The 27,792-nt window shown below is 45.2% G+C and overlaps 2 protein-coding genes across 6 annotated transcripts in view; one reads left to right on the plus strand and one right to left on the minus strand.

The window, feature by feature from the left end:
* Nucleotides 1-1,094: 1,094 nt before the first annotated feature.
* Nucleotides 1,095-24,437, plus strand: TELO2 (telomere maintenance 2). Of its 4 annotated transcripts, none has more exons than XM_083711187.1 (22): nucleotides 1,095-1,243; nucleotides 1,817-1,894; nucleotides 2,368-2,714; nucleotides 4,429-4,706; nucleotides 6,320-6,388; nucleotides 7,784-7,931; nucleotides 8,796-8,898; nucleotides 9,450-9,518; nucleotides 11,031-11,172; nucleotides 11,864-12,000; nucleotides 12,717-12,805; nucleotides 13,404-13,511; nucleotides 13,627-13,715; nucleotides 15,276-15,367; nucleotides 16,029-16,145; nucleotides 16,453-16,524; nucleotides 16,818-16,988; nucleotides 17,766-17,857; nucleotides 18,814-18,913; nucleotides 20,168-20,232; nucleotides 21,124-21,239; nucleotides 23,481-24,437. In XM_083711187.1, the coding sequence occupies exons 3-22, from the start codon at nucleotides 2,383-2,385 to the stop codon at nucleotides 23,576-23,578; spliced, it is 2,487 nt and encodes an 828-aa protein (XP_083567313.1). In that variant the 5' UTR covers nucleotides 1,095-1,243; nucleotides 1,817-1,894; nucleotides 2,368-2,382; the 3' UTR covers nucleotides 23,579-24,437. The 4 variants fall into 4 exon arrangements, with proteins under 4 accessions (XP_083567313.1, XP_083567312.1, XP_083567314.1 ...); XM_083711188.1 differs by lacking the exon at nucleotides 1,095-1,243 and adding an exon at nucleotides 1,379-1,620; XM_083711186.1 differs by lacking the exon at nucleotides 1,817-1,894 and having other exon boundaries at nucleotides 1,098-1,433.
* IFT140 (intraflagellar transport 140) overlaps nucleotides 19,655-27,792 on the minus strand; it is an 86,806-nt gene continuing 78,668 nt past the window's right edge. Inside the window, exons 27-31 of one of the 2 annotated variants that reach the window (XM_083711170.1) lie at nucleotides 27,045-27,257; nucleotides 26,800-26,966; nucleotides 26,118-26,259; nucleotides 24,656-24,887; nucleotides 19,655-20,397 (exon numbers count right to left, since the gene is read on the minus strand). In XM_083711170.1, coding sequence (XP_083567296.1) covers nucleotides 24,684-24,887; nucleotides 26,118-26,259; nucleotides 26,800-26,966; nucleotides 27,045-27,257 — 726 coding nt within the window. In that variant the 3' untranslated portion in view covers nucleotides 19,655-20,397; nucleotides 24,656-24,683. Of the gene's footprint in view, nucleotides 20,398-23,355; nucleotides 23,552-24,655; nucleotides 24,888-26,117; nucleotides 26,260-26,799; nucleotides 26,967-27,044; nucleotides 27,258-27,792 lie in introns of those variants that run through there. The other variant, XM_083711169.1, reaches the window with a different exon arrangement.

Consider the following 27,792-nt stretch of genomic DNA (forward strand, 5'->3'; position numbering starts at 1 on the left):
TTTAATGTTTCAATATTCATTTAATATTGCTGTATGTTGCCTTGAGGTTTGGTGAGGGAGGTGGTATAGAAATGTTTTTAAAAGTAACAAGATATTACTAAATTTGTTACCTGCCCTGAGTTCATAAGGTGGCTTCAGCGAAAGGGCAGATAATCAGCAAGAGAAAGTCCTTAGCTGTAGACAGCTTTATTGCCTGTGCTTTCCAAGTATTTCCACACCTCTTCTTTCCTAGGTGATCATAGAATTGTAGATTTGGAAAGGGACCACAAGGGTCATCTAGTCCAAAATATGCAGGAATATTTTGCCCAATGTGGGGCTTGAACCCATGACCCTGATATTAAGAGACTCCTGCTCTACAGAATGAGCTACTCTGTGGCTTAGAAGCAGCCATTCCAGAAGCACAACCTGTCATCATGGGAGCCTCTGTTTCCCCCTGAAACAAAATAAGATTGCCAGAGGGGTTCATTTTCCGCCTTTTAGGCCACAATTAAGGGGGAGTGGGCTACACCACTGCAAGATGTAAGAAAGGTTCTGCAGGAGCTTGGTGACTTCAAAGATGAGCTAAATGTTCCACTCTGATTAATTACTTAAAATAATAATAATAATAATAATAATAATAATAATAATAATGCTGCAACTGGCAAGGCCACTTTAGAAGAGCCAGATGAGGGGCTGGTGCTCAAAACAGTCAGCAAGTCTTGGGACAGATTTCATGGTTGGGGGTAGTGGTTAAGAGTATTGGATTGGGTAGGATCCCAGGGAGCAAGATTCACTTTCCTGTTCAGCCAACTCAATAACCTACCTCACAGGATTGTTGTGAGAATAAAACCGGGGAGGGGGACGAACATACATGCCAACCTCCAAAATCCTTGGATAAAGAATGGGGTATGAATACAATAAATAAATAAAATTCAACCCAACAGTGAAACCAGATTCGGGATGTAACACACCACCCAGAGTCTCAAAAACAGGCCCTCTTCCATGCTTTGGGACTATAGAAACTTTATCATTACTGTCTCTTGAAGAAGAAGGGCGGAAGAGAAAGGGGCCGGACCGGGAGAGCGCGAGAGCTGCGAAGGGTCGCAAGAAAGATCAGCAGATTCGACAGGCTCTGCTCGAAGCGGCCGCACATAAGACAGGAGCGTCGAATCGGCTGCTGATGTTTTTAGACCAACGTATTACCCGGAGTGTTGAGGACGGACCGTAGAGAAAAGGCAGCGCAACATACAGATATAAACTTCCGGTAAAAAGCGACGCCGCTGGTGGTTCCGCCGCAATTAGGCGCCATAGAGAGCGCGAAGGAAAACTAGAATGACACGCACACACACACGAACTTCCGGTTGAGGTTCACCGGCTTGATTGGGTTTCCGGTCCACATGCCTGGAGAGTGTCTTGGGAGGTCGCTGTTAGCCGTGGCATCATTTCTGCCCTTGGTGAGGCCTCGCCCGGGGGCGAGGGGAAGGCGAGGAGGTGGGAACTTCTAAAGGCGGGAAGCGAGGGGCTGAGGCGTTTCTCCCTCACGCCGGGCGGTCCTGTTCTACACATCAGCGTGGGGATTAAGTCCCACTGAATTCAGTGAGCCTTACTTCCGAGTAGACGTGTCTTGGGTTCCGCGTTACGGTAATTTCCAGAGCAACAGCCGTGTTAGTCTTTTGCAGCAGCAAAAAGCAAAAGCAAAGCCAAGCGAAGAAATCTTGTGGCTCCTTAAATACTTAACGCGTTTACAGTATTTTGGCTTAAGCTTTTTGTGGTCGGCAGCCCATTTCGTGAGGGGCTTTCTGAGGTTGTGCTATAATAAATTTGTTATGTTTTAAAGGTGCCATGAGACTCATTGTTGCGGTGCTAAACCACTGCGTGTCTACTCAAAACTGAGTTCACTGGGGCTTATTCCTAGGTAAGCAGATAGAGGATTGCAGGCTTAGTCTGAAGTTTCCCTTAGGCCCACACAATACCTACACAGGTGGGAGCATCCTGAAGTTTTGTATTTGCATGTTTATTTAGATTTTTAAAATCCCACTCTCCGCTCCCACAAGGAGGTCAGGATCATGGTGGTTCTTATTACTTACTATGTTTATATCCCACATTTTCCACCAAGTAACTCAAGGGTACCAAGTCAGACCATTTGTCCATCTCGCTCAGTATTCTCTACTGATGGGCAGCAACTCTCCACTGTTTCAGACTTTGAGTCTGTCCCAGCCCTACCTGGAGATTCTGGGGATCGAATCTGGGACCTTCCACATACAGTGCAGAAGTTGTACCCCTGAGCCATGACCCTTCCCACTTCTTCTGTTCAGGGGATAGTAATTACCAGCTCTACTTTCTCCAACCTTGGTGGTATTACTTATCGACTTCCTTGTTGTTTTCCAGACGTGACCAGGATAAATGGATTCTGACTTGCTTCAAGTTCGCCATATAGTACAAGAAGCAATTGGCACCCTATCTGTTTCCAGAGATGGAGCCCAGATCTGTGAGACTTTGCGGACAATTAAGAGCTACCTTGGTGGAACTGAAAATCCACCCTCCGTGAAAGAGAAAGATGAATTTACTCGCAATCATTTTACTACCTTTCTGCAGTGTCTTATCAGTAACCTGAGTCTTGATTGGCTGGACCAGTTCCAATCAGATGAAGATAAGGAGTTATGGGATTGCTTTTTCTTGGAAGGACCAGCAGACCAAACTTTTATGGTTCTTTTGGACACCATCATTTCTACAGCGTAAGCATGGCTACTGTGCTGTGATCTCTAATTCTAAAACTACTTTGTTTTTAGGGTGCTCTCAGTTTAGAGGCCTGAATCCAAAGAGCCCAGTGCTAAAAGCACTTTTGCACATACAGGGAGACTGCTGATTTTTATTTCTGACAGCTGTCTTGTGCTTCATCAGATGCCACTCAACATTTCATAGCAGCTTTTTGGAGTAGGGTGTAATGTTTGAGCTGCAGTGGGAAGGAGGATCCCAAAAAGTCAAAATGCATATGCAAAGGAGTGTGTGTGTGTGTTTTAAATCCCACTTGTAGGCTCAGTTCAGATGTGATTGGAAAATCCATTATTTGGTGCTGTGTAAGTTGGCATGTAATAAGCTTTGTGCTCATAGACTGTGTCTTCTCCCTCCTAGTTTGAGTCTGGCTTGAAACCTAAGATGGGCAAACAATTACAAACTGTAGTTTCTGAGTTTGGATGTAAGGGCTAACTAGTTTGCCACAAGCCATGGAGGGAAGGCAATGCCAAGGGGCTGAGGGTGTGCCTAATCATTCAGCCATGGTTTGCCATAACATCTGAACTGAGTCATTAGCTGCATTCAGGCATAACTCTAGTATGGTTTTGCTTCATGAGAAAGAGCATGGCTAATTCTTGGTCTCGTGTGCCCTCCTCTTCAGCATTCATGAAAAGATTGAAAGCTTCTCCTTTCCCTTTAAAACTAATCGTGGATCCCTGTATGTTCTAACTTAAGAACTGAGGTTTGTCTAACTGTGGTTACTTAAAACAAACAAGATTAAAAACAATGTTTTTTAACTAGCTGCTGTTAGTGCAAACCATAGTTCACATGTTTAGAAATAACAGGTGATTGTGGTTAATTCAAAAATCAAAAGCAAAGGCTTTTGATCTTCTCATACATGCCAAGAAGTAGTGAAGAGGAGAAAGTGCATGATCCCAAGACTCATTTTCCTAATATTGAACTGTAGTTTAGTGTTATTTCTGAACCTGGTAATTGTTTCAATATACAGTACTGCATGGATAGAACCTAAATATGCTTTTATTTTACCTCTCACTTTGCAAAAGTTGCTATCATGATTGATCATAGTTTTATACCAAGAATACAATATCTACACCATAAAAAGTTAAAAATTCCCTTTTAGAAAACAATGTAGACTTGACTATTTTGCCTAATTCACACATTCTTAGGTGCAATATTTTGGGCTTCACAGAATTTTGAATCCCTTAGTAAGGGATATCATCCTGAGGTTCAAAGAAAGGAGATGTGTGGTTGCAGGAGTTATACAAGAGTTATGGGGTGAGTGTGTGGAAATAATTGTGGTGTGGATATGTTAGAGGAAGACTGAACTGCCTTTGGTCAAGGATGCTATAATTCTTTCCTGTAGTTGTGTTAGATGTTCTTTAAAATTCCTTCCAGTTCTAAAGGTGGTAGCTAACAGAAATTGATGTTCCTTAGTTGATTTCAATGGGTGTGCTTTGATTATAACTAATGTTGGATACACCCTAAAATTCTATGATTCTAGAGCAGCTTGATGGACATCTGTGAGTCCTCAATAAACATTGCTTATACATTTTCAAGCCTTTGCCCACAACCAGGAATCATAGAAAAGTGTGGTTTAAAAAACAACCACCAGAATTGCAGGTGATGATGTTATCTGTTGAGTTGCTTTTTCCATATGAATTGAAAATAAAGGCAGAAAAATACATTTCCATGCAGGCCCAGTTTCCGTCTGAATAAAGTCGTCGATGTGCTGGAGCAGTTCCTGCAGAGAGCTGGACTGTCTGCTCTGATGTGGGAAGTCTGCAAACAACAAACACAAGCTGGCCCTTCAGTGCTACAGGAGGCCATCCTCAATAAGGTGGCCTGTCTCCCTGATCACCTAGGCAACAAGCTCCAGGGAGAAAACCGGCCTGTCTTCTTACCCCAAAACTATTTCCTGCTGCTTGGTGTGGAGATGGTCCAGGTGCTGGAGAGGATCTCTGATTCACTGCGAGGTGAGATTTCACAGGATCATCATCTGCTGCTGCTTCTGCTGCTGCTGTTGCACTGACAGGTCATGGCTAAGAATAACAAGTATTTAAAACCAGTTCTGGGAGGGCAGAAGGAAGGGAAGTTAGGGGAGGCCAGAGGGAAGTTAGGGGAGGGCAGAGGGAAGGGAAGAGGACCCTTAATGAAATCTGCAAGACTTGCCCCTGCTTCCTCCCAAGTTTAGCCAAACGACAGGCTTCCCCACAACCTTTTGGAAACAATAGCTATGGAGGTGTCAGAAAATATAAAGGGGCCAGACTTTGCCTCTTGTCTTCCAAATAAAGCCGTTAACACAGGTGAAACTGGATGGCTGGTCTCAACCAAACCAAGCAATGCATAGCTGAAGACCAGATTGCTGTCCTCTGCCAGGTACATAGTTACAGAAACGGGAAGGATCCTAGCTAATGACCGTTGAGTAGAGGTAGAGGACCAAATCATGTCCTCCCTTAGTCTTTTAAAATGGAAGCAAAAGGAACCCAACACAAAAGTTAGGGTGGAGGAAGCCTCTCCCCATTTGGCTGCCTGTAATTTGAGCACTAGACAAAACAATAACTTTGAACCTACATTGGTATAGTAGGAGTATTCAAATACTTTTGAGGTTTTTGTTTTTTTAAGAATTGTTTGTTGTGGATAATTTTTTGTCTAGATACTGCTTGATGAAGAGCTCTGTGAAGACCAAACTTACAAACTGAACTTGGTCCAATAAACTATATTTGTATTTCTTGGTGCCAACACAGTGATCACAGCTATCAAACTACATTGTTACTTAAAATAATAATCTGACACCCGTATATCTTTAGGTGCATGTGAATAATTAAAGGCAGAAGGTTGTGTGTGTGTGTATGCTTGCGTGTGTGTGCAGTCCAACCAAAATAAAGCACATTTAAATCCCATTGTTGTCAGTGTGAGTCTTAGGCCTGGAGAATTCAAAAAATATTTTGCAGGTATACAGTAGTTTATTGATTTATATTGTGCCAGTGATGCAGATGGTGCTTTGCATCTATCTCTGGGTACACTGACCAGCCATGGCTCTCTGGAGTTTTTGATGAGGAACTTTTCCCGCACCCCTGGAGGGGGTGGGCCTTAGTGGTTTGCTGTGTAATCAGCTGGGTCTGTGGTCATTCATGATCTCACAGAAATGGATTAGTTTTCCTAGCCTTGAAAGGAAGGCCAACCTGTTTTGTGCAGAGCTGGCTTCTCTCAAACCTCATAACGAGGCTTTCATTGAGTAGTGAGTTTTATTCTTCTGAAAGGATTTTTCATCCTCACTTGCATGGACCCACTTTTCATTCTTCATGTTTAGCTTACTAACAGTTTGTTCTGGGTGTAAGCTTTATCTGAAGAAGTGTGCATGCACACGAAAGCTTATACCCAGGACAAACTTAGTTGGTCTCTAAGGTGCTACTGGACAATTTTTTATTTTTTTATACATAGCTCCAGGTTATTGACTTCCCCTGAGGACTTCCACTTTTATGCCAGTGCTCTGTTCATCTTTGTGGAAGCTTTGCAGCTGGAGCTTCAGTCTCAGTTCTGTGATCTGACGGATTCATCGACTAATGTGGCTTTTCTTGTATTCCAGGTCGCTTGGATTGCTCAATCTCCTTTGTGTCCCAGGTGCTAGGGAAGGTATGCATGCATGGAAGACAAAGTGAGTGCTCTTTAAAGCTTGCAGTAAGCCATAGCTTCCTTTCAACATGTCTGCTTTCAAAGTTGCTTTCTCTCTGCTCTGTCACTCTGGTTGAATCAAACTGCAGCGATTGATTATCACTTGATGTCATGATGCTTCAAAGAACCCCTATGTAGGCTGGTTAGAGTGTTGCAGTTGGTAGTGTGGTTCATATGAACATTTGAAGCAGCTTTATGGTGAGTCAGACCATTGGTCGATCTAGCTCTGCCTAGCAATCTGTCAGCAGCACTCCAAGGTCTCAAGGCAGATTTCCCTCCCACAGCCCTGTTACCTGAACTGAAGGTGCTGTGGATTGAACTTGGGACCTTATGAGTACAGATCCTGTGCCCTACAACTGCTTTATGCACCGAGTCCCCAAGCTTGGCATATCACAGGAGCTCATTTCACAAAAAACAGTCACACTCATTCTGAAGATTTAAGTGTATGTGCATAATGAAGTGGAAGAAATTACACCGTATCGTAAAAGGTATTTAGCCTCTAGAGTTACAACTCTGTGAAGATTATTGTCTTATGAGGAGGCTGGAGTCTCTGGAACCTGGAAATTTAAGCAACTTGATAATAGTGTTAGTTGATAATAACAACAAATGATGGTTTTGGGCCACTAAGGGGAGAATTCCAAGAGAGCTTTTAGCTTTACCAGATAACTTGATTTATTGTTCCAGCTGACTTGCCCTCTTTTCCCTGCACCCCACCCCATGGCTTATGAAAAGCCATTGGGTGCTCTTGCACATTACAATAAACCACGTGAGGAAGAGACAAGGAAAAACAGCTGGAATACATAATCAAGTTACCTGGTAAAGATAAACCATGGTTTATTGTGGCGTGCATGAGCTGCAGTGAACCTTGGGTTCATGTGATTCCTTCCCCCAGACTGGAGGTTAGCCACCTCTGCTATGATGAATTCTTAGAAACTGTCTAACCTATAAATGACCCAGACAGCCAGGCATGTGGCCTGGAAGAGGAACTGGATGCTAGATAAACAGGGAGCATTGGTTTGATAACCAGTTTTTCTATGATTGATCTCAACAGACATGTTGAACACTTAAGACTGAGCACTGCTTACCCCTTTTTCAGCCACTAGGAGGCAGACTTTTAAAGAACAACGCAATGGAAGGAACATATAATACCATGGTTTACAGTGGCGAGAACAATCTTATATGATGTGCGAAGGGCATTCTTATAAAAATGTTTTTGTAGCTCTCCTTCTTGAAGAACAGCAGGAAAGATCCCCCTCGTCCCACCACCCAAATTATCTTAACTACTGGCCTAAATAAATAAATAAAGAAGTAAAAAGGATGTTTGTTCTTCCCTTTCTGATTTCAAAGCAACTCCTTTTCTTCTTCTTTTGGGATGCAGAAGAAATCCTGAACGTGTTGGTGTCCCACCTGACGGATCGTACCCAGTCTGACTGCATCTGGCAGAGGATATGCTGGCGACTGGTGGAGAGTGTGCCGGATCGCTGGGTGGAACCTGTGGTCTGTGGCTTTGTTCAGGCAGCAGCAGGGTAAGCAGCCAAACCTCTGCGTGGAGCGATGGGCGCATGCCAGGCCTCCTTGTATCCTTGCAGCAGTTGAAAATGGTTCCCCCTGCACTACAAATTAGATTTCCTTTCAGCCTGCTCAGCTGTTGAAGTTTGAAAAGGAGGAAGGCTTATTTATTTCATTTATTTATTTATTTGTATGTATGCCTCCTCATAAAACACAGCCACTTACAATAAATGACTCTTTAAAACAAGCTGAATATAAGACCGTTAAAATATAAACTGAAATAACTGCAAGAAAAACACAGGTCATAGCATCTCCAAGATGTAAAACACAGACTTAAAAACTGGAGAGAACCTGGCAAGATAAGTTGTTTAGGTGGCCTGGGTAACGAGAGAGGTCTCTACCTGCCACTGAAAAGTCCACAGGGATGACACCAGGCAAGCCTTCCTGGGAAGGCAGTTCCATTACTAGGTGCCAGTACCAAAAAGGCCTTCTCTCTGGTGGTTGTCCATCTCTCTTTATTCAGTGGGAGCACCCCAATACAGCACCTGAAAAGAATCTTAAAAGTTTGGTTAGGCAGAGGCTGGTCTTTCAGACATATATGATTTGAGCAGAGAGACATCTCTCTTGCTTTTATCTGCCCTTATAGGAGGGGATAATGCTTGGCGTGCTCTGGTCCATGGGGTCACGAAGAGTTGGACCCGACTAAACGACTAAACAACATAGGAGGGGAACTTGAATTATTGCACATCTTGCTTTGCCAATACATTCCAGACTTCTATTTGTGAATCTTCTAGTGTTGTGATCCAGTTGCGATTTTAAAACAGCACCGATTTAGAAAAAAGACACTCATGGTTGAATTGTTGCTTTGTCTGTATTGCTAGACCTGCCGTGCTGTCACGATTGTTGGGGAATTTGGTTGTCAAAAGCAAGAAGGCTCAATTTGTGATGACCCAGAAGATGCTGCTGCTTCAGTATAGCTATCCGGTGAGAGTCCTTGGATGTCATTAATCAGGAGGCAAGCATGTTTGTTGGGATGGCATTATATGCTGTGTCTAAGATAGCTGACCTGTGTTTTTACAAGTTGTGATGTTGCGGTGCTTGTGCTCTTGGACTTGCAAGTACACGTTTCAGGGTGCCCCTTCTGAGGCAGGTTTGGGGAAACATAGGCCAGCAGCATCAGGAGGACATCACATTGGCTAACCCTGGTTTAAGGAAATAACCCTGCCATCCTGCTTTCTGACCGTAAATCTGTAAATTGCATTTACTGTTTTTCTTTTACAATATCAACACAATGCATATCGTAATGGTATACTGAGCATATTTGTAAATTTTACAATGACAACAAATTGGTCCACTATGAACATTCATGGTCAAGCTCCTATTCCCATATAATGATCTGAATAGTAGGTCACCCGGTTGGTTTATAGTTCATAGCTTACCAGAAGATATTGAGAGAGTTTGTTCCTTTCTCAAAGGATCTGCTGTGATTTCCATTGTTTGTCATGCGTATGAGTTCTGTGGTTTCATTAATACAGACTATGGTGCTCCAGAACCTCCTTGGTTATCTAGCCCTGGACAACATGCGGCGTCTCTTACTGATCAAGGTAAGCAGGGTGATGGTTAGCAAAATGTATTTCTATATATGTGTGAGAGAGATAACATGCAACTTGGTAGAGATCATAGGAGCACCTTCCCAGCCCTGTTATGTGTAATGTAATAAAAACACATCAGAACTACCGGTAACTTAGAATGAAAGAAGAGTGACCCCAGAGCCACTGATCTTGCCAGCCTGTGTTTCACTCCTTTTCAGTGTGCTAACAAATGAAAGGTTTAAAAGTGAGATAAATGGTGGTCATTTCAGAGTGGCCTTTCTCTTGTCAGTGGATGAGATCTTTTCATAAGGTTGGCTCTCCCACTTGTCACAAGATGCTGAATATCCTGTGCGAGAGAGGATTTTCTAGTTCTGGGGAATATTAGATGTTGATGGGGCACCATTCCACTGAAACCAAGTTGGGTTCTCCATCCTCACCTCTTCTAGTTTAGCTTGCTAGGGTGGGAAGAGGAGGCGATAATCACTAACCGACTGAAAAAGTTGGTGGGATTGCAGATGCAGCCATGTGTTCCTTCCAGCAGATTGATGAGAATGTTGTATTTTGGCTGCCCCATCTGGAGGGCAGGGGGGTTGTAGCTGGGACTGTTGCAAAGAAGGAGACACACACACCCCTTTCTCCCAAGACATCCTGAGCCCAAGCAGCAAGCTCTGCACACACTGGTGGGACTGTCTCCCTGGAGCCCAACCCTTGAGAGGAGGCCTCAGATGGCAATTCAGCCCAGATATGCAGGGCAAATATGAGGGACGCAGGTGGCGCTGTGGGTAAAACCTCAGCGCCTAGGACTTGCTGATCGTATGGTCGGCGGTTCGAATCCCCGTGGCGGGGTGAGCTCCCGTCGTTCGGTCCCAGCTCCTGCCCCCCTAGCAGTTTGAAAGCACCCTTAAGTGCAAGTAGATAAATAGGTACTGCTTTATAGCGGGAAGGTAAACGGCGTTTCCGTGTGCATCGCTGGTGCTGGCTCGCCAGAGCAGCTTCGTCACGCTGGCCATGTGACCCGGAAGTGTCTCCGGACAGCGCTGGCCCCCGGCCTCTTAAGTGAGATGGGCGCACAACCCTAGAGTCGGACACGACTGGCCCGTACGGGCAGGGGTACCTTTACCTTTACCTTTATGCAGGGCAAAGCTTTCTTAGTAAAGCACAGGGCAGATGATCCCGAGACATTAAGAGTTACTGCCTTGACTAAGAGGTTCTGTACATCTTACTCCTCCTTGACGCTGCTGGTAATTGGGGAGTCTTTACACCCCCAAATTTTGCTTCTGGATAAAAAGGGGATGATGAGAGATCTTAACCAAGCCTTTAAGAGGCATGGGTCTGGCTCCAGCAGAAGACTCCCTCATACAAAGTGGAATTGGGTTCACTGGCACTTAATGTGAAGGTGCCTCCTCTGGTGAACGAAGGGAGTCGGTCACTGCTGGGTTATCATGCTAAGAGGCCCCAAAAGGAGGCTTGTGGGGACAGGGGCAGAATGACACGTTGAACCCAACACTCAGGTTTCTAACGCAGGTTTTGAAAGAGCTGCTGGAGACCTGGGGAAGCAGCACTGCTGTGAAGCACTCCCCAGTGGAGCAGCAGCTGTACATCAGCAAGGCCATTCTGATCTGCCTCTCTCATCTGAAAGAAGCAGAAATACTGAACGACAGACAAGGTAAGGGAGAGAGAAAAGGACCAAGGATTTTAATTTTGACCCATGGGCAGAAACATGCCTTTATCTGTGGATCATTGTGCAAATCAGCCAGTATGTACCATGGATCAGTACCCAGCTGGGCTCTCCTGTTAACATTAAGGAGGTTGTGGGGTTGTTTTGTGTGGCTTCTGTCTTGTAATGTATTGGTACAAGGTTCAAGAAAAGGTACCATATACATTGTTGAGTCTATGGAAAAGGAGAAAAGAAATGGATCTCATACTATTATGTTGCTTTGTATACTTCTTAAATATACAATGGAAATTCTTTATTTTTCTGTAAAAAGCCAAAAAAGACTAGCACATTTATTATGAGTCTCCCTCATTAGATACATCATTCTTCACAATCCATAAAATCTTTGGAAGTAATACATTTTGTAGCCATTAAAGTGTTTTGTTTCTGTTTTAACCTGTTTAGTCGGCTACTCCTTTGAGTAGTGTACCCCCACCGCTAAAAAAAGAAGAAAAGGAAAGGTCAGCACTGTCTTCTTCTGCTTGCATTGGAAAGCCATAGCAGATGGTTCAAAAGATGCCGAAATATATATTTGCCCCATTGTGGAAAGCACAACACCTGCTTATCAGGTTTTAAATATGTCAGAGTTGGCTATTGTGCTTTTTGCTGAATTTTCCTGGTCGTCTTCTGCTTGTCCTTCCAGAGCTACTCACAGTCATGATGGAAGGGATGAAGTGTCACCTCGACAGCAACTTGCCAAAGATCCGCCATATAGGGATGGTTGTGGCCGAGTGCGTCAGTGCCAGGGTAATGTCTGAAGGCCCCGCTCTGAAATTTCAGGTGAGACAGCCAAGTGAACTTTCTGCCGTGTTCGGTTGTGGCAGGGAAAAAAATCCTTTAAATATGCTAGTGGAATATACCTTTGGTATTGTGTCCCAGCTTCTGCCATTTAAAATTGTTGTGTGTATATGTTTGTGTGTGTGTGACAGAGAGAATGGTTCTGTTTAAATATAATGGGAAATCAGGATTTCCCACCATGTGAACAAGTCTGTAGGAGCCTTTGCCTCTCAGGAGGAGAGCGCAAGCTTTTGCTTCTGCTTCTAGAAAGGCAACTTCTCCTTGTTAGGTCCAAACTTGGGGGACTGGTTTGCAAGACTGTGGCTTCAGATCCTGGCTTTTTTCCCCTGAAACCACAGTTGAAACAAACCATGGTCTTTCAAATCTGGTTGTAATGGGCAACTGTGGATTGTTTCAAAAATATGCAAGTGTGAGGCTTGTTCATTCATTTAGCAGGAAACTGTGGTTTCCTGTTATGTCTGAATCCAACCAACATTTAGTCGAGTCTGGCCTTGCTTTTAAGCCGGCACCTGTCTCTTGTTACAAACCTTGCGGGTCAACCTGTTTCAACCATTTTCTGAGGTGAAACAACAAGCGCCATCCCAAGAATGGACTTAGTAAATCAAATTACGTCTGCCACTTGCCTTTATGCAAGAGCCAACCTGTGTATTAGTCCCCTTATTCTATCTTAATGTTTTGCTTTGTTCTCAATGTGTTAGTATGAAGATGATGATGAGATCAGAGATTTAAAGACCTTGCTGATTCAGAGGCCAGAGCAGATTCCTGACACTGATTCCCAGAGCATTGGGTAAGTTACCTTTAGACTCCTTCAGCTTCAACTTGCACTGGCTGCTTTCTGTCATTGTTTTCTCTGCTGGAGACTTTGGCCTACTTAACACATTAAGCTAAACCATGCTCAAAACTAATCTGTGTTAATTTGTATGGTGCTAAAATACACTTTGTTGAATAAGCCAGGATTATAAACTGGTTTGATCTAACCTTGTTTCAACAAAGCATGGTTTAAGCTAACCACGGTTTGTCCCTTTCAAATGTAATCATAAACTGTGTTTGATTTAAAATAGGAAGCAGGTGTTCCCAGACCTCTCACCATGGCTATGCCAGAGGAGGGCGGTGGGTGGGGGAAGGAAAGATCACATGAGCTGAGAAGCTCACTAAAACATGATGTGGCATTCTGTGCAAATGGGATCTTTTAGTCTACATAACAGTTTTCTTATTTCTTTGTGGAGTTTCAGGACATAACGTCTGACTTTTTAGAACCCAGGCTAATTTGCAGCATGTTTACATAATAGTTATGTTTTCACCTGCTGTTGCAACTCTTTCCTATTATCAGCATAAGCAAGACTTTTCCCTCAGTTGGTAGGAACTTTTTTTTTTTGCTACTGCAGGAACAGCAGACCAGCCATGACACCAGGCACCATTCTGAAACCCAGTGTGAAACCACAGCCAAGTGCTTCTGAAGGACTGGACCAGGGGGATGACTCTGAGCTTGATAGGTATGTGGCAAAATGTTGTTGCCAAGCAAGAAGATAGATACAATGTAGGATCTTCGCACTGTGTGCATGAATCAAATCTCATTTGAGGAAGAATGTAAATTAGTTTCTTTTTCAGCGATGATGACCTCGTTCCGTATGACATGTCAGAGGACAAAGAACTGAAGAAGACCAAGGCTCCCACCTACATCCGAGACTGTATTGAAAGTAAGTGATTAGGGATAAGACGGTATGAAGTCCATAGCATTGGTCACATGACACACTAAACCATAGTTAGCATGACAAGAGCAAGTAAGAATGAGCCGCAGTGAGCTATGGGCTTCAGACTTCCCCTTCTCCTCCTCTCATTTGACCAGGAGAAACAATTTGGAAGTGTTTGTTTCCACTTTTGCTTAACTGCATTGTCCAGACCAGCAAACTGTGACTGACACGAACTGGATAGTTTCAATCAAGCAAACTTCAAACCATAGTTACTGAAGCTGGCTTGTTTAAACTAACCATAGTTAAAACTGACCACTGTTTCTGGTCTGAACAGCATAGCAAGCTGTGGTTAATCAAATACAGAAGCAAAAGCTTTGGAACTCCTTGGAGGAAGAGAGGAAATGTGCCATGCGGCTTTATCATGGTTGTTCAAGTTGTGCAAGCCTATGGTTTAGTGTGACATGTGAACTAGCTTTCTGCGATGTTTTGTTTGTTTCTATCCCACCTTTCATCCAAGAAACTGAGGACATGCTCTCAGCATGTGTTGTGTTTCCTGGTTGAAGTAAACACATTTATTGCCTGTGAAACATCCTGTGGCTTTTCTGTTGGGCTGACACATTCTATGCCTTATTTAGGGCCTCCTGCACTTCTTTACTATCTTCTGTCTCCCAGACTAGGGCAAGTCAACATGGTGCCTAACTGGTGGGGCTGGACTCCAATTCCCATCATCCCCTAACCATCGCTCATGGGCTGATGGGTGTTAGAGTCAAGCAAATTTTGGAAGGCACCTCATTGTCCCAGACCTATCTATGAAAGACTGCCACAATGATTTGCAAACCCAAATCTTTCAGTTTAAAGCATATGATTGCATGAACTTTCTGCGTAACATATCGTATTTTTCGCACCATAGGACGCACCGGACAATAGGACGCACCTTGTTTTAGAGGGGGGAGAACAACAACAAAAAAATCTCCCCCTCTCTGCCCAGCGCCCCTTTAGCAAAGCGGCAGGAGGCGCTGCACAGAGAGGGGGAGAATTTCGCCCCTCTTGTTTTCCCCCTCTAAAACAAGGGGTCGTTTAAGGTGCGTTCAGTCGCCTTCAGGCGGCTACCTTGGAAGCCTGGAGAGCGAGAGGGGTCTGTGCGCACTGACCCCTCTTGCTCTCCAGGCTTCAGGTTCCTTTCGACCTGCTCTTTGGGGCTGGCGGGGGGAATCCCACCACCAGCCCCAAAGAGCAGGTCGGGGAGCAGCGGAAAGTCGCGCAGCGGAAAGGCTGCTGCCATAGTCGCGCATCACCTCTCCAGCTGCCGTAGTCGCGCTGGAGAGGTGGCGCATGACTAAAGAGGCTCCTGCCATAGCCGCGCGTCACCTCTCCAGCCGGGAGAGGGTCGCGGGGCTGTGGCTTCTTTGCTCCATTGGACGCACACACATTTCCCCTTAATTTTTGAAGGGGAAAAAGTGCGTCCTATAGAGGGGAAAATACGGTGTATTCCTGGTACAGCATTAACTTGACTGGAGAACTGGGAAGTCAGATGCAAGCTTCCTTCTCGTCTTTTCTTTATCTCAGTCCTGACTGGTCCCGAAGATCCGGACAAGTATGAAGCCACAATGAGCACTCTGGAGACTTTGATCCGAAGGAACGTGGCAGCTGCACGAGAAGTAAATACGAACTGTGCCTCTCAGTTTGATCTTGATTCGGCTTTAGAAATAACCAGTGAGAACTTGTTGGGGCTCAGGGGCTTGTCCTTGACGAGTGAGAAATACAGGAGGGTGGTCCCTTTGCCACTGGAAGGCAATGACAGTTCTCTGTAGTTCTGGTGGCAGCAGTTGACTTCTTTGCTGTCCAAGGCAAAATAGCGTATTTGGGGTGTGTGTGGGGGGGGAGGCGCAGTTAGGACTTTAGATCATACACCCCCAAACTCGGCCCTCCAGATGTTTTGGGACTACAACTCCCATCATTATCCCTAGCTAACAGAACCAGTGGTCAGGGATGATGGGAGTTGTAGTCCCAAAACATCTGAAGGGCCAAGTTTGGGGGTGTATGCTTTAGATGATTTCCAGTTGCTCTGCACATACGTTGAAGCTCATTGACAGCTTAATCAGTCTAGGCAACCTTGGTGATCTCTTGAACACCCAACTTAGGGTGTCATGGTGGCAGCAAGAGAGGGGGACTGTCATCTGTTCCCTGCCCCCTGCAAACTTTTTATTACACTCAATGAGACCAGCTGACTCTCAACTTGACCTGCCTGAAACATCAAGCCTCTTGAACGGCTGAGACTTCAAAACACACACACATACACTCTTTGGTATTTTTGTGCAGGTGAGTGTGGAACTGGCAAAGGTCCTGCTGCATCTAGACGAGAAGAGCTACATAGAAGACTTTGTGGGGCTTCGTCAAGGTGCTCTGGTGGCCATCGCTGTCACAGACCCAACACCAGTGAGTCCTTGTGCTGTCTTTGGTTCTGACTGCAGGGGCTGAGGAGCTGCAGCTGGCCTTTCTTAGCCAGGCTCAGAGAGGGCCATTTGAGAAGCTAGCTAAGGGGCTGGTAAGACGAGGAGATTGGTAAGGTTGCACTAGGTGGACAGGGAAAGCATCTTGCTAGGAAGAAGGAAAGCCATGGGCAGAAGCACTGGAATATAGCGGTCTGTTCCTCTGCCCCTAGCTTGCCAGATTGATGGGGCAGCTTGTAAGACTAAGGAGCCACAGAACACCTCTAAACTCACCTTTGTTTTCTGTTGCCAAGGTGGCCAAGTTTCTGACCTCTGAGTTCTACTCCCTGAACTATAGTCTCCGCCAGCGCATGGACATCCTGGATGTAAGTGGCCCTTTTCCAGCATATTATAAGCAAGCCTTGCCAGAGGTAGTGTTGCATTGTAGCTAAGAGACTGAGTTACCTGTCGGAAGCTCCCCAGTTCACCCCTCACCTTTGCCATGAAGTTGTGTATATGTGAAGTTCTGACTCCCGCATCCCTTATTTTGCTATTGTAAATGGTTTCTTGTAGTTGGGACGATGCTCTGTGTTTTATATTTGCTGTCCTCGTGAAGTGAGTGGAATGCACTGCACCTCCAGGCTAGAAGCGCCTGACAACTTCTTGTCTATTCACTCAGGTGCTGGCCAGAGCAGCCCAGGAACTCTCTCAGCCCTTTTCTCCTAAAGCAAAGCAGCTTCCTAGTCTGAAACAGCCTAGCATCCAGATCCTGTCTAGCAACAGCTCTTCTCCAGACTGGCAAAAAGTTGTAGATGAAAGGATCCGAAGCAAGACCAGAAGGTTTGCAAAGGTGAAGCCAGGAAATGCAAAACTGCCTTGAGTTGCAGCAGGGGCACATCAGTGCAGACAGACAAGCTGGTCTTGTATATTCAAGGGCTTAAGGGTCTCCCACTCCATCCAAGAAATATGCTTTTCTGTTTAGTTCAGGCTTCCCAAACTTCTGGTAATGGGAGAGGCCATGCATTCACCTACCCATATGGAGTGGAGTTCTCTCTTTGTTCTGAAGGCCTTCATAGAAACTTCCTTTACTCAGCCCAGGAGAGACAGCAATCACATTCCACGAATGGGTCCTGCCCTCCACCACCAAACATCACCCACCCACCCCCCAACATCACTTGCTTTTGAGTTAAGCTGATACCACCTGAAATTCAGAAATAGATGTACTTTCCCTGTGTGGCTGAACTTGGTCATAAGATGTTGCACTGCTAACCACAAAGGTGCTTAAGCATTTCAAAAGAAACTTCCCTTTTCTTACTTACGGGCAGATGGCAACACATTTCATGTTTCAGACACCAGTGCCCTTTAAAACTGATGCTAAGCTGATTAACTATGTTTCCAAGTAATCAAATCATTACCGTGGATCTGGATTGGCATGTCTGAAATTCATAGAATCATAGAATTGAAAGGGACCCTGAGAGTCCTCACAAGGAAAACAGATTGGTCTGTTTAAGGGGGGGGGGGGGGTGGAACAAAATATTGCGTTCATGAAGCCTCTTCTGGGGTCTTCGTCAAGTCTCACTTGCTAGTGACGGTTCTCCAGCCTGACCTTTCACTTTGTTTGGAACAGGGCCAGTCCCAAGCAAAGCCACCATCTGCCCCCAACAGATTTGGTCCAGTTGCTGGTCATTTCTTTTTCCCGCTTCTTCGGAACTTTGACAGGTGAGGCCATTTGCATTTTCATGTCCCTAGGGCTGGGTTGTGTTATCAGAGGCGTGCATGGAATATATTTTGAATATCTCCTGCAACAGCACCCATTATATTCATGGCTGAAATTTAATCATTGCAGAAAAAGTAAGCTAGCAATCAACCAGGTGTGTGATTCAGGTTTGGTAGGTGCTGGGCTGTGTGTCTGTATTCCATGTTAATAAATGCACCAGGCATTTATATTTGAACAAACAAGTAGTTTAATTTAAACAGAGTACATGACTTTTTCTGTCTTTTTATTTTGCCACTCCCAACAGCTCCAAGAGCCAGAACAGTCCAAACTCTTTAAAAAGATTAAACTGTAGTTCACCTTTTCATTTGCAGGAGTGCTGTAGCAAAAATGTCCAAAGGGTGCCTTTGCACCCAGGCCCTTGGCTCCTTTTGGAATTGCTGCATGTCTGTTCTTGCTCAGCTTCTGAAAAAGGCTGTCTTGGCTCCTGGAATTTGGTTCTCTTTAGCAATAGCAGAGGGTGCCTGATGGAGAACAACTGTTCTCAGCTTTTTGTAAACAGCAATTATGATAGGAGTTGGGAGCTGCAGTTAAAGAGCAAGGCTTGCTGCTGCTTCTCCTTCTCTTTCATAATAATAATAATAATAATAATAATATTTTAACAAATAGAACAAATTGCTGTCCCAGGAAAACGTGTATATCAGGTGTCAGAAGTGTGTCTTCACACAAAGGAAACCGATGAAGGTTCTATATATACACCTGTGGGGGGGAGAATTCCCCAACCTAGGAGCTGCCACAGAGAGCGCCCTCTCCCACCTGGGCCAACTCCCTTCCCAAAACTTCTGAGGGCAGTGGAACTACCAAGAGGCTCCCTTTGCTGATCTTAAAACCTAAGGGGGGTTGCAGGGAAGGAGACCATCTTTCAGAGCCAGTTAGAACATTCTCCCTCTCTGCTTTCCAGGCCACTGACCACCTTTGACCTTTTGGGAGATGATCACCTGGTTTTGGCCCGGCTGACACACACCCTGGCAATTCTGATGTACTTCGCTGTCAACACTGTGGTGAGGATACTAGATACTCCCTTCCAAAGTACCTGAGAAGTACACAGTTGCCTGTGTTTGGCTTTTGGCATGCTGTGGCATCCCATCTTTTGCCAAAGGGAGCCAGTGAACACTTGCTTTGGCGGACAGGATGTGAGGGGGTGAAGGATCTACACATGGTGTATGCAGGGAGTTTTTGAAACTGCGTGGTCTGATTCTGGCTCTGAATTAGTAGAGACCCTTTGGTTTCAAGGCAGAAGAAGCTGCTCACCTCTCCATGCTTCACTCTGTAATTACCACTGGCTCTGGGAGTTTGCTTCCCTCTGCCCCTCTAAAATCAGGGTGGGAAAGTTGTGACCTTCCAGATGTTGCTGGACTGTAGCTTCCATCTTCCCCGACCACTAGCCATGCTTGCTGGGGCTGGGAGCATCTGGAGGGCCACAGGGTCCCTGCCCCAACTCCAAAAGCCAGGTGCTCTCAGGATTCTGCATAAGCTGCTTGGTTTCAGCACTGCAGCAATAAACCAGCAGACCTAGCAAATGCAGGTGGGTGGAATGCCCACTCTCGATATAGCTCTCAGTCACTGTTGCCTTCCCACTCTTCAAGCGCTAACATACCCGATGGCTTCCCAAGACTGAGTCCTTTATCTTTGATTGGGTCACTTGTAATTTAAAAAATAAATAAATCTAGATTCCTTGGCCTTGCAAGCAACTCCAACAATGCGTTCAATAGGGAGATATAAATACGTATCCCACAAAATAAAATAAAAAAACAAAAATTTGACAGTTTATTTAAATTTCAAATGTGAAGCTCAGTTTTTAAAATGGATGTCAATATTTCTTAAATCAGTGCATGTTGAGTTTCCCCCACTATGTACCACCTGCAGGATGTGGCGATTCCCCTGCCTCTGCCCCCAGGTACGAAGCAGTAGTGCCTTCAATTGTGGATGAGCCACTGTTTCCATTCCTGGTCTCTTAATGTTTGAATCCAGGGCAGACTTTCTGAGGGAGAGCGGAGGAGGCTGCTGATCTCAAGCAATAGCCAGCAGTACCGTTAACAGATGGCAAATTGGCTTTTCAGTACAATTCTATACCTGCTTACAAAGGAGCAAGTCCCATTGAGTTTGGCGGGGCTTACTCCAAGGAAAAGTGACTATGGGATTGCAGCCTTTGCTTATATCTTTACCATTTGGATTTTCTGCCTCAGAAAGCAAAATACCCAAAGCTAACCGTGCAATGCCTCTTCCATGGATCCCGATTTGTGTGTCTCCTCCAGGTAGCATCTGCGATGGGGAAGGCACTGCTAGAGTTCGTCTGGACCCTGCGCTTCCATGCAGACACGTGAGTTCTTGTGAGCATCGTGGTGGCAGCGGGAGGGTCCCTCTGCACCCAAAGCCAGGGAACCCAATCAAGTGGGGGAAGGAGTTTGTTCTCTTCGTCCCATTCTCACCCTTTGGGCCCCCCAGTAGTACCAAGATGCCAGAGCCAGGTGGGGAAGAGAAACGGCTACAAAAAGGGAAAGTCAGGTTGAGTAAAACTGAGGCTGAGAGAGCATTTCAAGTCACACTGCCCTCAAGTTCCTGAATGAGTCAGCCATTATCATAAGCAACACTTTCCAATGTCTGTAGTTTGAATGTGAAACTGATGCAACCTCAGGCATGAATATGTCATCATCATCATTATTATTATTATTATTATTATTATTATTATTTCATTAATATGCCCCCTATTTATTTAGGTTAAGTGTAGGTTAACTACAGTGACGATCTTGTAATGTTTATAAGTTCTGGGTTTTTAAACTATTTCGTATGGGTGTTAGTTCTTTTTCCCCTTTTTCTTCCCCCACTTTTATGTCTTGTTTTTCCCCTGTGCACTCTCTCTCCCTCCACACACACAAAAAGAATAATTTTTAAGAACCCATGTAGATGCATTAAAACCAAGGAGGGGGGAGGGACATCCCACCCATACTCTAGGAAAGTAGCTTTAGTTACAGCTTTCTTGGTGTTGTTCTTTACACTCCAAATAGCAACTAGAAGATGTGAGTGGGACAGAAATCTCCTGAGTTCAGCTCTGGGTAACTCTCGGTGCAATTCAAGCAATTAAGTTTGGTGACTGCAGCAGAAAAATGAAGCTAGCAAAGCAGAAGGCGGTGTCAAGGCCACCAGCTATCAGTTGGGTAGGGATGAGATTCCTTCCTGCTGGCTTTCACAAGGGCACTCCTTTTCCCTGCAGATATGTGCGCCAAGGGCTTTTGTCATCTGTCTCTTCCACACTCCTGAGTGTCCCTGCTGAGTGCCTTCTGGAGGACATGACGGAGGAGCTTTTAGAGACCCAAGCCTGGCTGGCAGGTGAGAAGTCACTGTGAGAGCAGGCCATTGGCAGGAGTTGTGTTGACGTCAAACCTTCTCTCACTCTCTGATATTGGCGAGAGGCAGAGAAGCTACATCCCAGGCTGGAATTTCTCTGTCCTTTTCCCCGTGTGCCAGTTTGGTCATATGAATGGGTCTATCATCCTGAGGGGTGTATGGAAGTGGGGAATTCCACTGGGCCATTTTTCTCAGCACCCTGCCCCCCACAAGCAAAGGAGAATACAACCAGTCTCCAGTCAGGAGAGGGCAGTTGAGCGTCTCCTGTGTGCCCAGAAATGCAGCCTGACTCAGATTTCATTGCTGAAGGGGCGAGTTGCTAGGAATCAAGTGCCACATATCCTGGATAAGCTCAGAATCCTTCCCATTTCTGCCCTGGGTTGCTTTCCCTCACCATTTGGATCCTGAGAGTGAGCTTCCCACGGGAGCTGGAGAGGACGTGACACCAACACAGCTAGTCTTTGATCCCTGGACTGGCTGCTAGAAATCTGTGCCCTTAAAAGGGAAAAGGGCTGCCATGGAGCCTAAAGATTCCCTCTTTTCCCATGCCATGGTATGTGTGGAGGAATAGGCTTTTGCTGTCCTCGAGCGTAGCCTGCTGAGCAATGAGTTGAGGCTAGCCTGAAGGGAGACGGGATGCATGGTCTTGGACTGATAACGCTCAGGAGGGCAACTGGACAGGTGGAGAGGAGTCTTCCTGGGCTGGTGCTAAAATCCCACATCCTCCTTCGCAGATGGAAATTTTTGTGCAATGTGAATAGGGTAGGATTTGCGTATGCAGTCAAGGTATGGAGGGCAAAGTAATCACATATATAAACATCTCCCCAACCATGATGACTAGAAACTTTGGCCTTGTGGGTAACATGTTGCCTGGCTCATGAAGCGCTATAGGCATATGGAAAGGGAAGGCAAGAGCTAGTGGCTTAGAAAATTGTGATAGCAAAGAGGTTTTGACTTTTATTTCTTCTACTGGGCTAGCCATCTGCTTCCACAGTGCACACTCTCTCGTTAAATGAGCCTTTGTTACATTGGGGCAACTGCTGATGTTAATCATTTTGGACCGCAGGCTGCCCTTAGAACTGTGTTCCATTCTGTCATTTTATAAATAGAGGGGGGCTATCTGAGTGAGTCATGTACCCAGACTGACCTAGTGCTAGGCTTCAAGCGCTTAGCTTGTGCGCACAGGATTTCCTCCCACAGACTCGCCACTCTTTCAGGCTCCCCTCTGCTCTGACATCCTGATTTCCACTTTGCAAGACTGTTAGAAATATAGAGCTGCCAGCCACCCCTCCCTCCCCCTGGTACAGTGCCTATTAGCTGCCTAGCAAGCAAAAATTCAGTAGCTGAAATTTATTCTGTCCTGGCATCTGTGTGTTGGGGGGAGGGAATGAATTGCCTGCTGCATTTAATTCTTAATATATCTGCAGCTGTATAAGGTACAAAAACCTAGCCAGAACAAGACCGACAAGCCGAGTTGATGTGCCGTATAGCACAATGCTTAAGACAAGGAATGATGCAAGTGCCGCACCAGATGCTAAGCTTTCTGTATGGTATGAGGACTATTTGTGCTTCACAGTACAAAGAAGTGCATACCTCGTTTCATAAAGTTGCGAGTTGATAAAAATGCAGCTGTACAAAGTGGCTTATTGTTGCTCATGCATTGTGCAGTTGGAAGCATACCTCTGAGTACGATGGCAGGAATTTATTTCACACACAGGTGCATGCCTGAAATGGCTTTGTGGAAGTCACCAGTTCACATAAAAGTTTTATGCAAAATGTGGATTTGTAAACTTGAGCTGGGTTTGTGTGGGAGTCAGGCTTTAAATTTGTCCTTTAAAACTAGTTTAGAGGTAAAGAATCTGAAATACTGAGCCAAAGAAGACCACGTTCCAGTGTTCCCTCAGTTACTCAGTGTTAAAACTCCTCCCATCTTTACTTGGTCCTGTGGTTAAAGAAAACAGACAGCTGCTGCAACTTTATCTTGCCAGCACCTAGTGCTGAGATGTTTTGGTTACACGGGGTAACTGTGTAAAAAAGAAATGTTGCTAAATAAAGTTTGGTCTAAAATCAAACAAGCTGGATATTTGGAGAGCTGGGGTGGGGATAACTTCCTTTTATTGTTCCTTTACTGAAGCACACTTGACAGTTCAACTAATGCTTTACAGGGATTTCCTCGAGCCATTCTTTCCTCTCCTCTTGTCTGTCTTTTCCTATTTTCTGCAGATGTTGCAGAGAAGGACCCAGATGGTGACTGCAGAAGTTTGGCACTGCAGAATCTGCTACTGATGGAAAACCTGAAGAAAAAAACTCTTGAAACGTGAAGGAGGGCATGATGATGGAGATGCCCTTTGCCTGCCCTCTGTTCAGTTGGTGGCTCAGAATCTGCCCTGTCTCTGCTTGGAGGAAAGGAAAGGAAGGAGGACACTGAGTTGTAAGCCATGGGCTTGGTAGCAGAGGGTAGTTGAGTATGCATTTGTTGTTGGTCTTTTGGTAGAGGTGCGCTGGTACTGCTGCTTTTCTGCAAACACACACTTGTGTGTGCATAGGCTGACACTGTAGCCAGGACAGGAGCAAAGAGACTATTTACTCAGTGTTCTTGAACCAGGTTAATATGAGTATGTTGCAAAGGAAAGGATCTACGCCAGCTCCTAGAACCTGTGTGTTGTTCGTCTCATCTGAGCTCTGGATAAAGCATGGGCTCTTTTTGACTTTGGGTCCTTACTGGGTATCATGCATTAACTTCTGTTTGACTTTTGTGCATGACTACAGCAGGATTCTATTGACTGATCAGGTCTGATAAAATGGCTTGAAAGTGCTGTTAACTCAGCCTAAGATGTTCACTATCAGAAGACTGGTGCACAGGTCATGTGGCTCATCTGCCAGGAGCAGATGAAGTCATTTCTCCTGGCACTATTTCACACACACTGCAAAAAGCGCACTCTCAACTTGCACTAAATGCGATCCAAGAGGAGAAGGGGGTGGGGTGAGGGAAAATGGAAGTCATGTTGGATGCTCTGTTTGATTACATCAGATTTTCAAACAATGTGTTATGAGGTCTGTTTTGGCCCAAACCTCTTGGTCTCTCATCTTTTCTGATATACAAAATTACTCAAGACATTTGTGCTTCCCAAAAATGTAATAAAAGTATTAAAATACCTGAAAGTGGGCTGAAAACAAAAATGGCTTTCTTGAACTATACATATTTTTACCACTACTAACGTGCTAAGAGATGCACAAACCTCAACAATTGGGCAGTGCATTCCAACCATAACATCTTGGAAAAAGCCAAGCATACAATATAGCTTAGAAACTGGCTTCCCACCAGTCTATTTACCCCTAATAAAATGAGGCAAGGCAATCCTCTGGCTCTCCTCTAACAGTGCAGGAATAGAAGTTACCATCTTACAGGGCCCAAGCTCAGACTGCTTAGGAAGCCTCTGCTTCATCAGCCACTTCGTCTTCCACCCCTTTCTCCTCCATGCTGTTGTGGCGAACCCTCTCTGGGGCAGTGTTTCGGCTCAGAGGAATGCCCAGCCCCCTGTGGACAGCCTCCACAGTCTGTTGGCTCACATAGTAATTGAGGTTTACGCAGGGAATCTTTTTCCGCAACTCTTCTAGGTACCGGTAGGCCTAGGGAGAACAAAAGTATGTCCTAGTCAAGGGTTGTTCTCACATGAACAGAATGGTAAAATGAACTAAAAAATCTACCTCCAGGTGACTGTGGCACTGACAAGCTATTTTAAGCTCAGACTGTAATCCGTTATCTGCTTATACCGGAACAGTGCAACAATAACCACAGATCTGAGTTGTCTTTGGGAAACCATATCCACAGGTTTTCAGCATTTGACTAAGGAGTTTTCTAATAGCTATAACCAACAGCAGAAGGGTTGTGAGATGCTGGTTTTCATTAGCTGTATGAGTGATTCCCAAGCCTCCATAATATCTAGAAATTGTATTCCTTCATGTTCATATAGCTAGAACCTGCATTAAAGGGCTGGAAGCCAAGAGACAGACTGTTTAAAGATGTTACAGTGTATAGGTAGATGTTACAGAACTGTTAGCAGTACTAGTTGGGAAACCTGGCATTAGACGGCTAATAGTCGGCGGGATCTGCCTGCAGAACAGATTTGCTGCCAGGCAGTGTCTTTCTTTTGCTTGAATTCCATGTGACTAGAGAGCACCTGGCTGTTCCAGAGCAGCAGTTCCTTTTGCCCACAGCCAGTAATTCTGCCTTCCCTATTTTACACTAGGTCATGTTGACACTTCCTGCTCTTAGCAAATGAATCATTGCATCTCCAGATGGTTCAACACAATTGTTTCCTCTGCTTGTCTGTGGCTCCCCCCTTCCTCCCCGCACACCAGGTGTTGGTAAGAGCAAAGAAAGATCCCCTGATGATAATGTTTATAAATTATATTTGGAACTGCCACCTCCTGCCATCCAACTATATAATATATAGGACTGGTTTAGACATTACACTTCTAGTGAGTTATTTTTCATTTGTGCTTCTGAGAGCTGACCTACACATTCCTAAAAGAATCACTGGAGTAAGTGGAAGATCTGCATGCCTGAATATTCCCCATTCTCACAGGTAGAAAACTAATACTTCAGGGAAGGGCTGCTCCCTGACATTCTAGCTCTCTGTGTGTAGGGAATTCTAAAAATAGATGCAAGAAAGAATTCAGTTATGCTTCTGTCCTTCTTTTCCATGCAAAATTGTATCACCACATATTATCTGTGGTGATACAATCTCACGAGAACAACATTATGTGTGGTGCTGAACATTTTGAATGGGTCTGCCCATTTCTTATCAAGGAGGCTTGTCCTTTTGGAAGACCCTTGAAAGAGCCTAGACCACTCACCATCTGGAATTCTTGGACCTGTAGGTGGTGTTCTACCAGGAAGCCGAGAACATCTCCCAGGCGGATGGCACTGTCAATGTCTGGCTCACCCAGGAGTAGCTCACACTGCCTTACTGCCTCCTTGGGATCCTCTGAATAAAGCCTAGGAAGGGGGAACATCAGACACTAAGCGCTATGGGAGAAAAGCTTTTGTTACATCATTTGCCTCTTAGTGGAAAAACTGTTTGATGCCTATCAGGTATAGAAATCTAAATACATGCATGCTCCAAGCAGTAGTATTTCCTTTCTCCTGGAATATTTTAGAAGGGACTAAGGAAGGAGCAGAAAACATAGATTGCAGGCAAGTTGAAGCACCAAAAAGCACACAAGTTTCCATCCCCACTCACAGACACCAGAGTTTTCATCATACACTGCCAAGACTCTGCCCCCACCCTTCTGTTCTTCACCAGGAATAAGAGCAGGGTTGTGTACAGTTCCGATTGGCTGGCTGCTGTGTCAATCGCAAAGCCAGCCTGATGCAGACATAGTGGGAGGAGGACCCATCCCAAGGGTAGTGAGTGTCCAGCTTATCATTCACAACCTCTTTCCTATTGAGCCCCCTGAACTGCAGACGTTCAGGATGCTTTTGACAAAGATTGTGCAGCATCCCCAATGCACAGAAGTCTTCGCTGTTTCCTCTCACCTCCGGGCCTGAATGAATCTCTTCACCAGGGCCATCTTGCTGTGGAGGAGTGCAAGTTTGCTCTCCTGCTCAACGGGGCTGCGTGTCTTCGCCTTTGACAAGCATTTGTACGCCTCGGTTAGGGCTCCCAGTGCCTTCTCATAGTTCTGGTACTCATCCACCTCCACCTGCAGAGAAAGTAAATGGGATGAACTTCACTTTCTCTTGCGCAACCCAAGCTCTGTATCTGAGGAACACTTACGCACCTGAGCACAAGCATCGTAGAAACCAGCTAAGAGGTCAAGAGCCCTCCCTTTGGTGTAAAAGCTGATGATGTTCTTCATAATCTCCGGGTCCTTGCGCCAGTCCAGGGACTGGAGATAGTTGGCAGCCATGATGTAAATCTCTCTCTGTCTGGAGACTCCAGCAAAGAACACAATCTTCTCTGTGTCTCCCGATTTGAGCAGGGCTCTCATTGCCTGCAAATGAAGGGGCAGAGTTGGTGAGGCTTGCATTTGTCTGTGGCAAACAGCAGCAGCAAGCCAGGCAGAGCTAGGAAAGAAAGATCTGCAGAATTGCATGTTTCAGTCCAAAGTTTAGGACCCCACAAAAAATTCCCATCCCCATACTCTTAGGCTAAAGACAATCAGTACATAGGGTTTTATCAGTGATAACTAGCACCTTAAATCAATATAAGCTAACAGGAAGCAAGTGCAGAAGATCAAGGACTGGGAGTAATATGTTCCTGCCACCTCATTCCTAAAGTGACAAACTGCAACATTCTGCATTATACTGTACATTACAAAAAAACAAAAAAGCTTGGGCGATGGGGAGGAGAGGTTGTCCAAGCTCCAGGTTCAGAAGTAGTAACATTTGCTGGAGAACAACAGACCTCTCTTTTCTTCTTGCCCAGTTTGTGGGCTTCCCAAAGGCATCTTCCTAGGTCCTTCTTTGGTAACTTTACCAGCCAAAGTTAATAAAAGGTGCCCTTGGCCACCAGTGCTCAGACTTCCA

This window comes from Podarcis gaigeae (assembly GCF_964106915.1).
Source record: "Podarcis gaigeae genome assembly, chromosome: 14".
NCBI lineage: Eukaryota > Metazoa > Chordata > Lepidosauria > Squamata > Lacertidae > Podarcis > Podarcis gaigeae.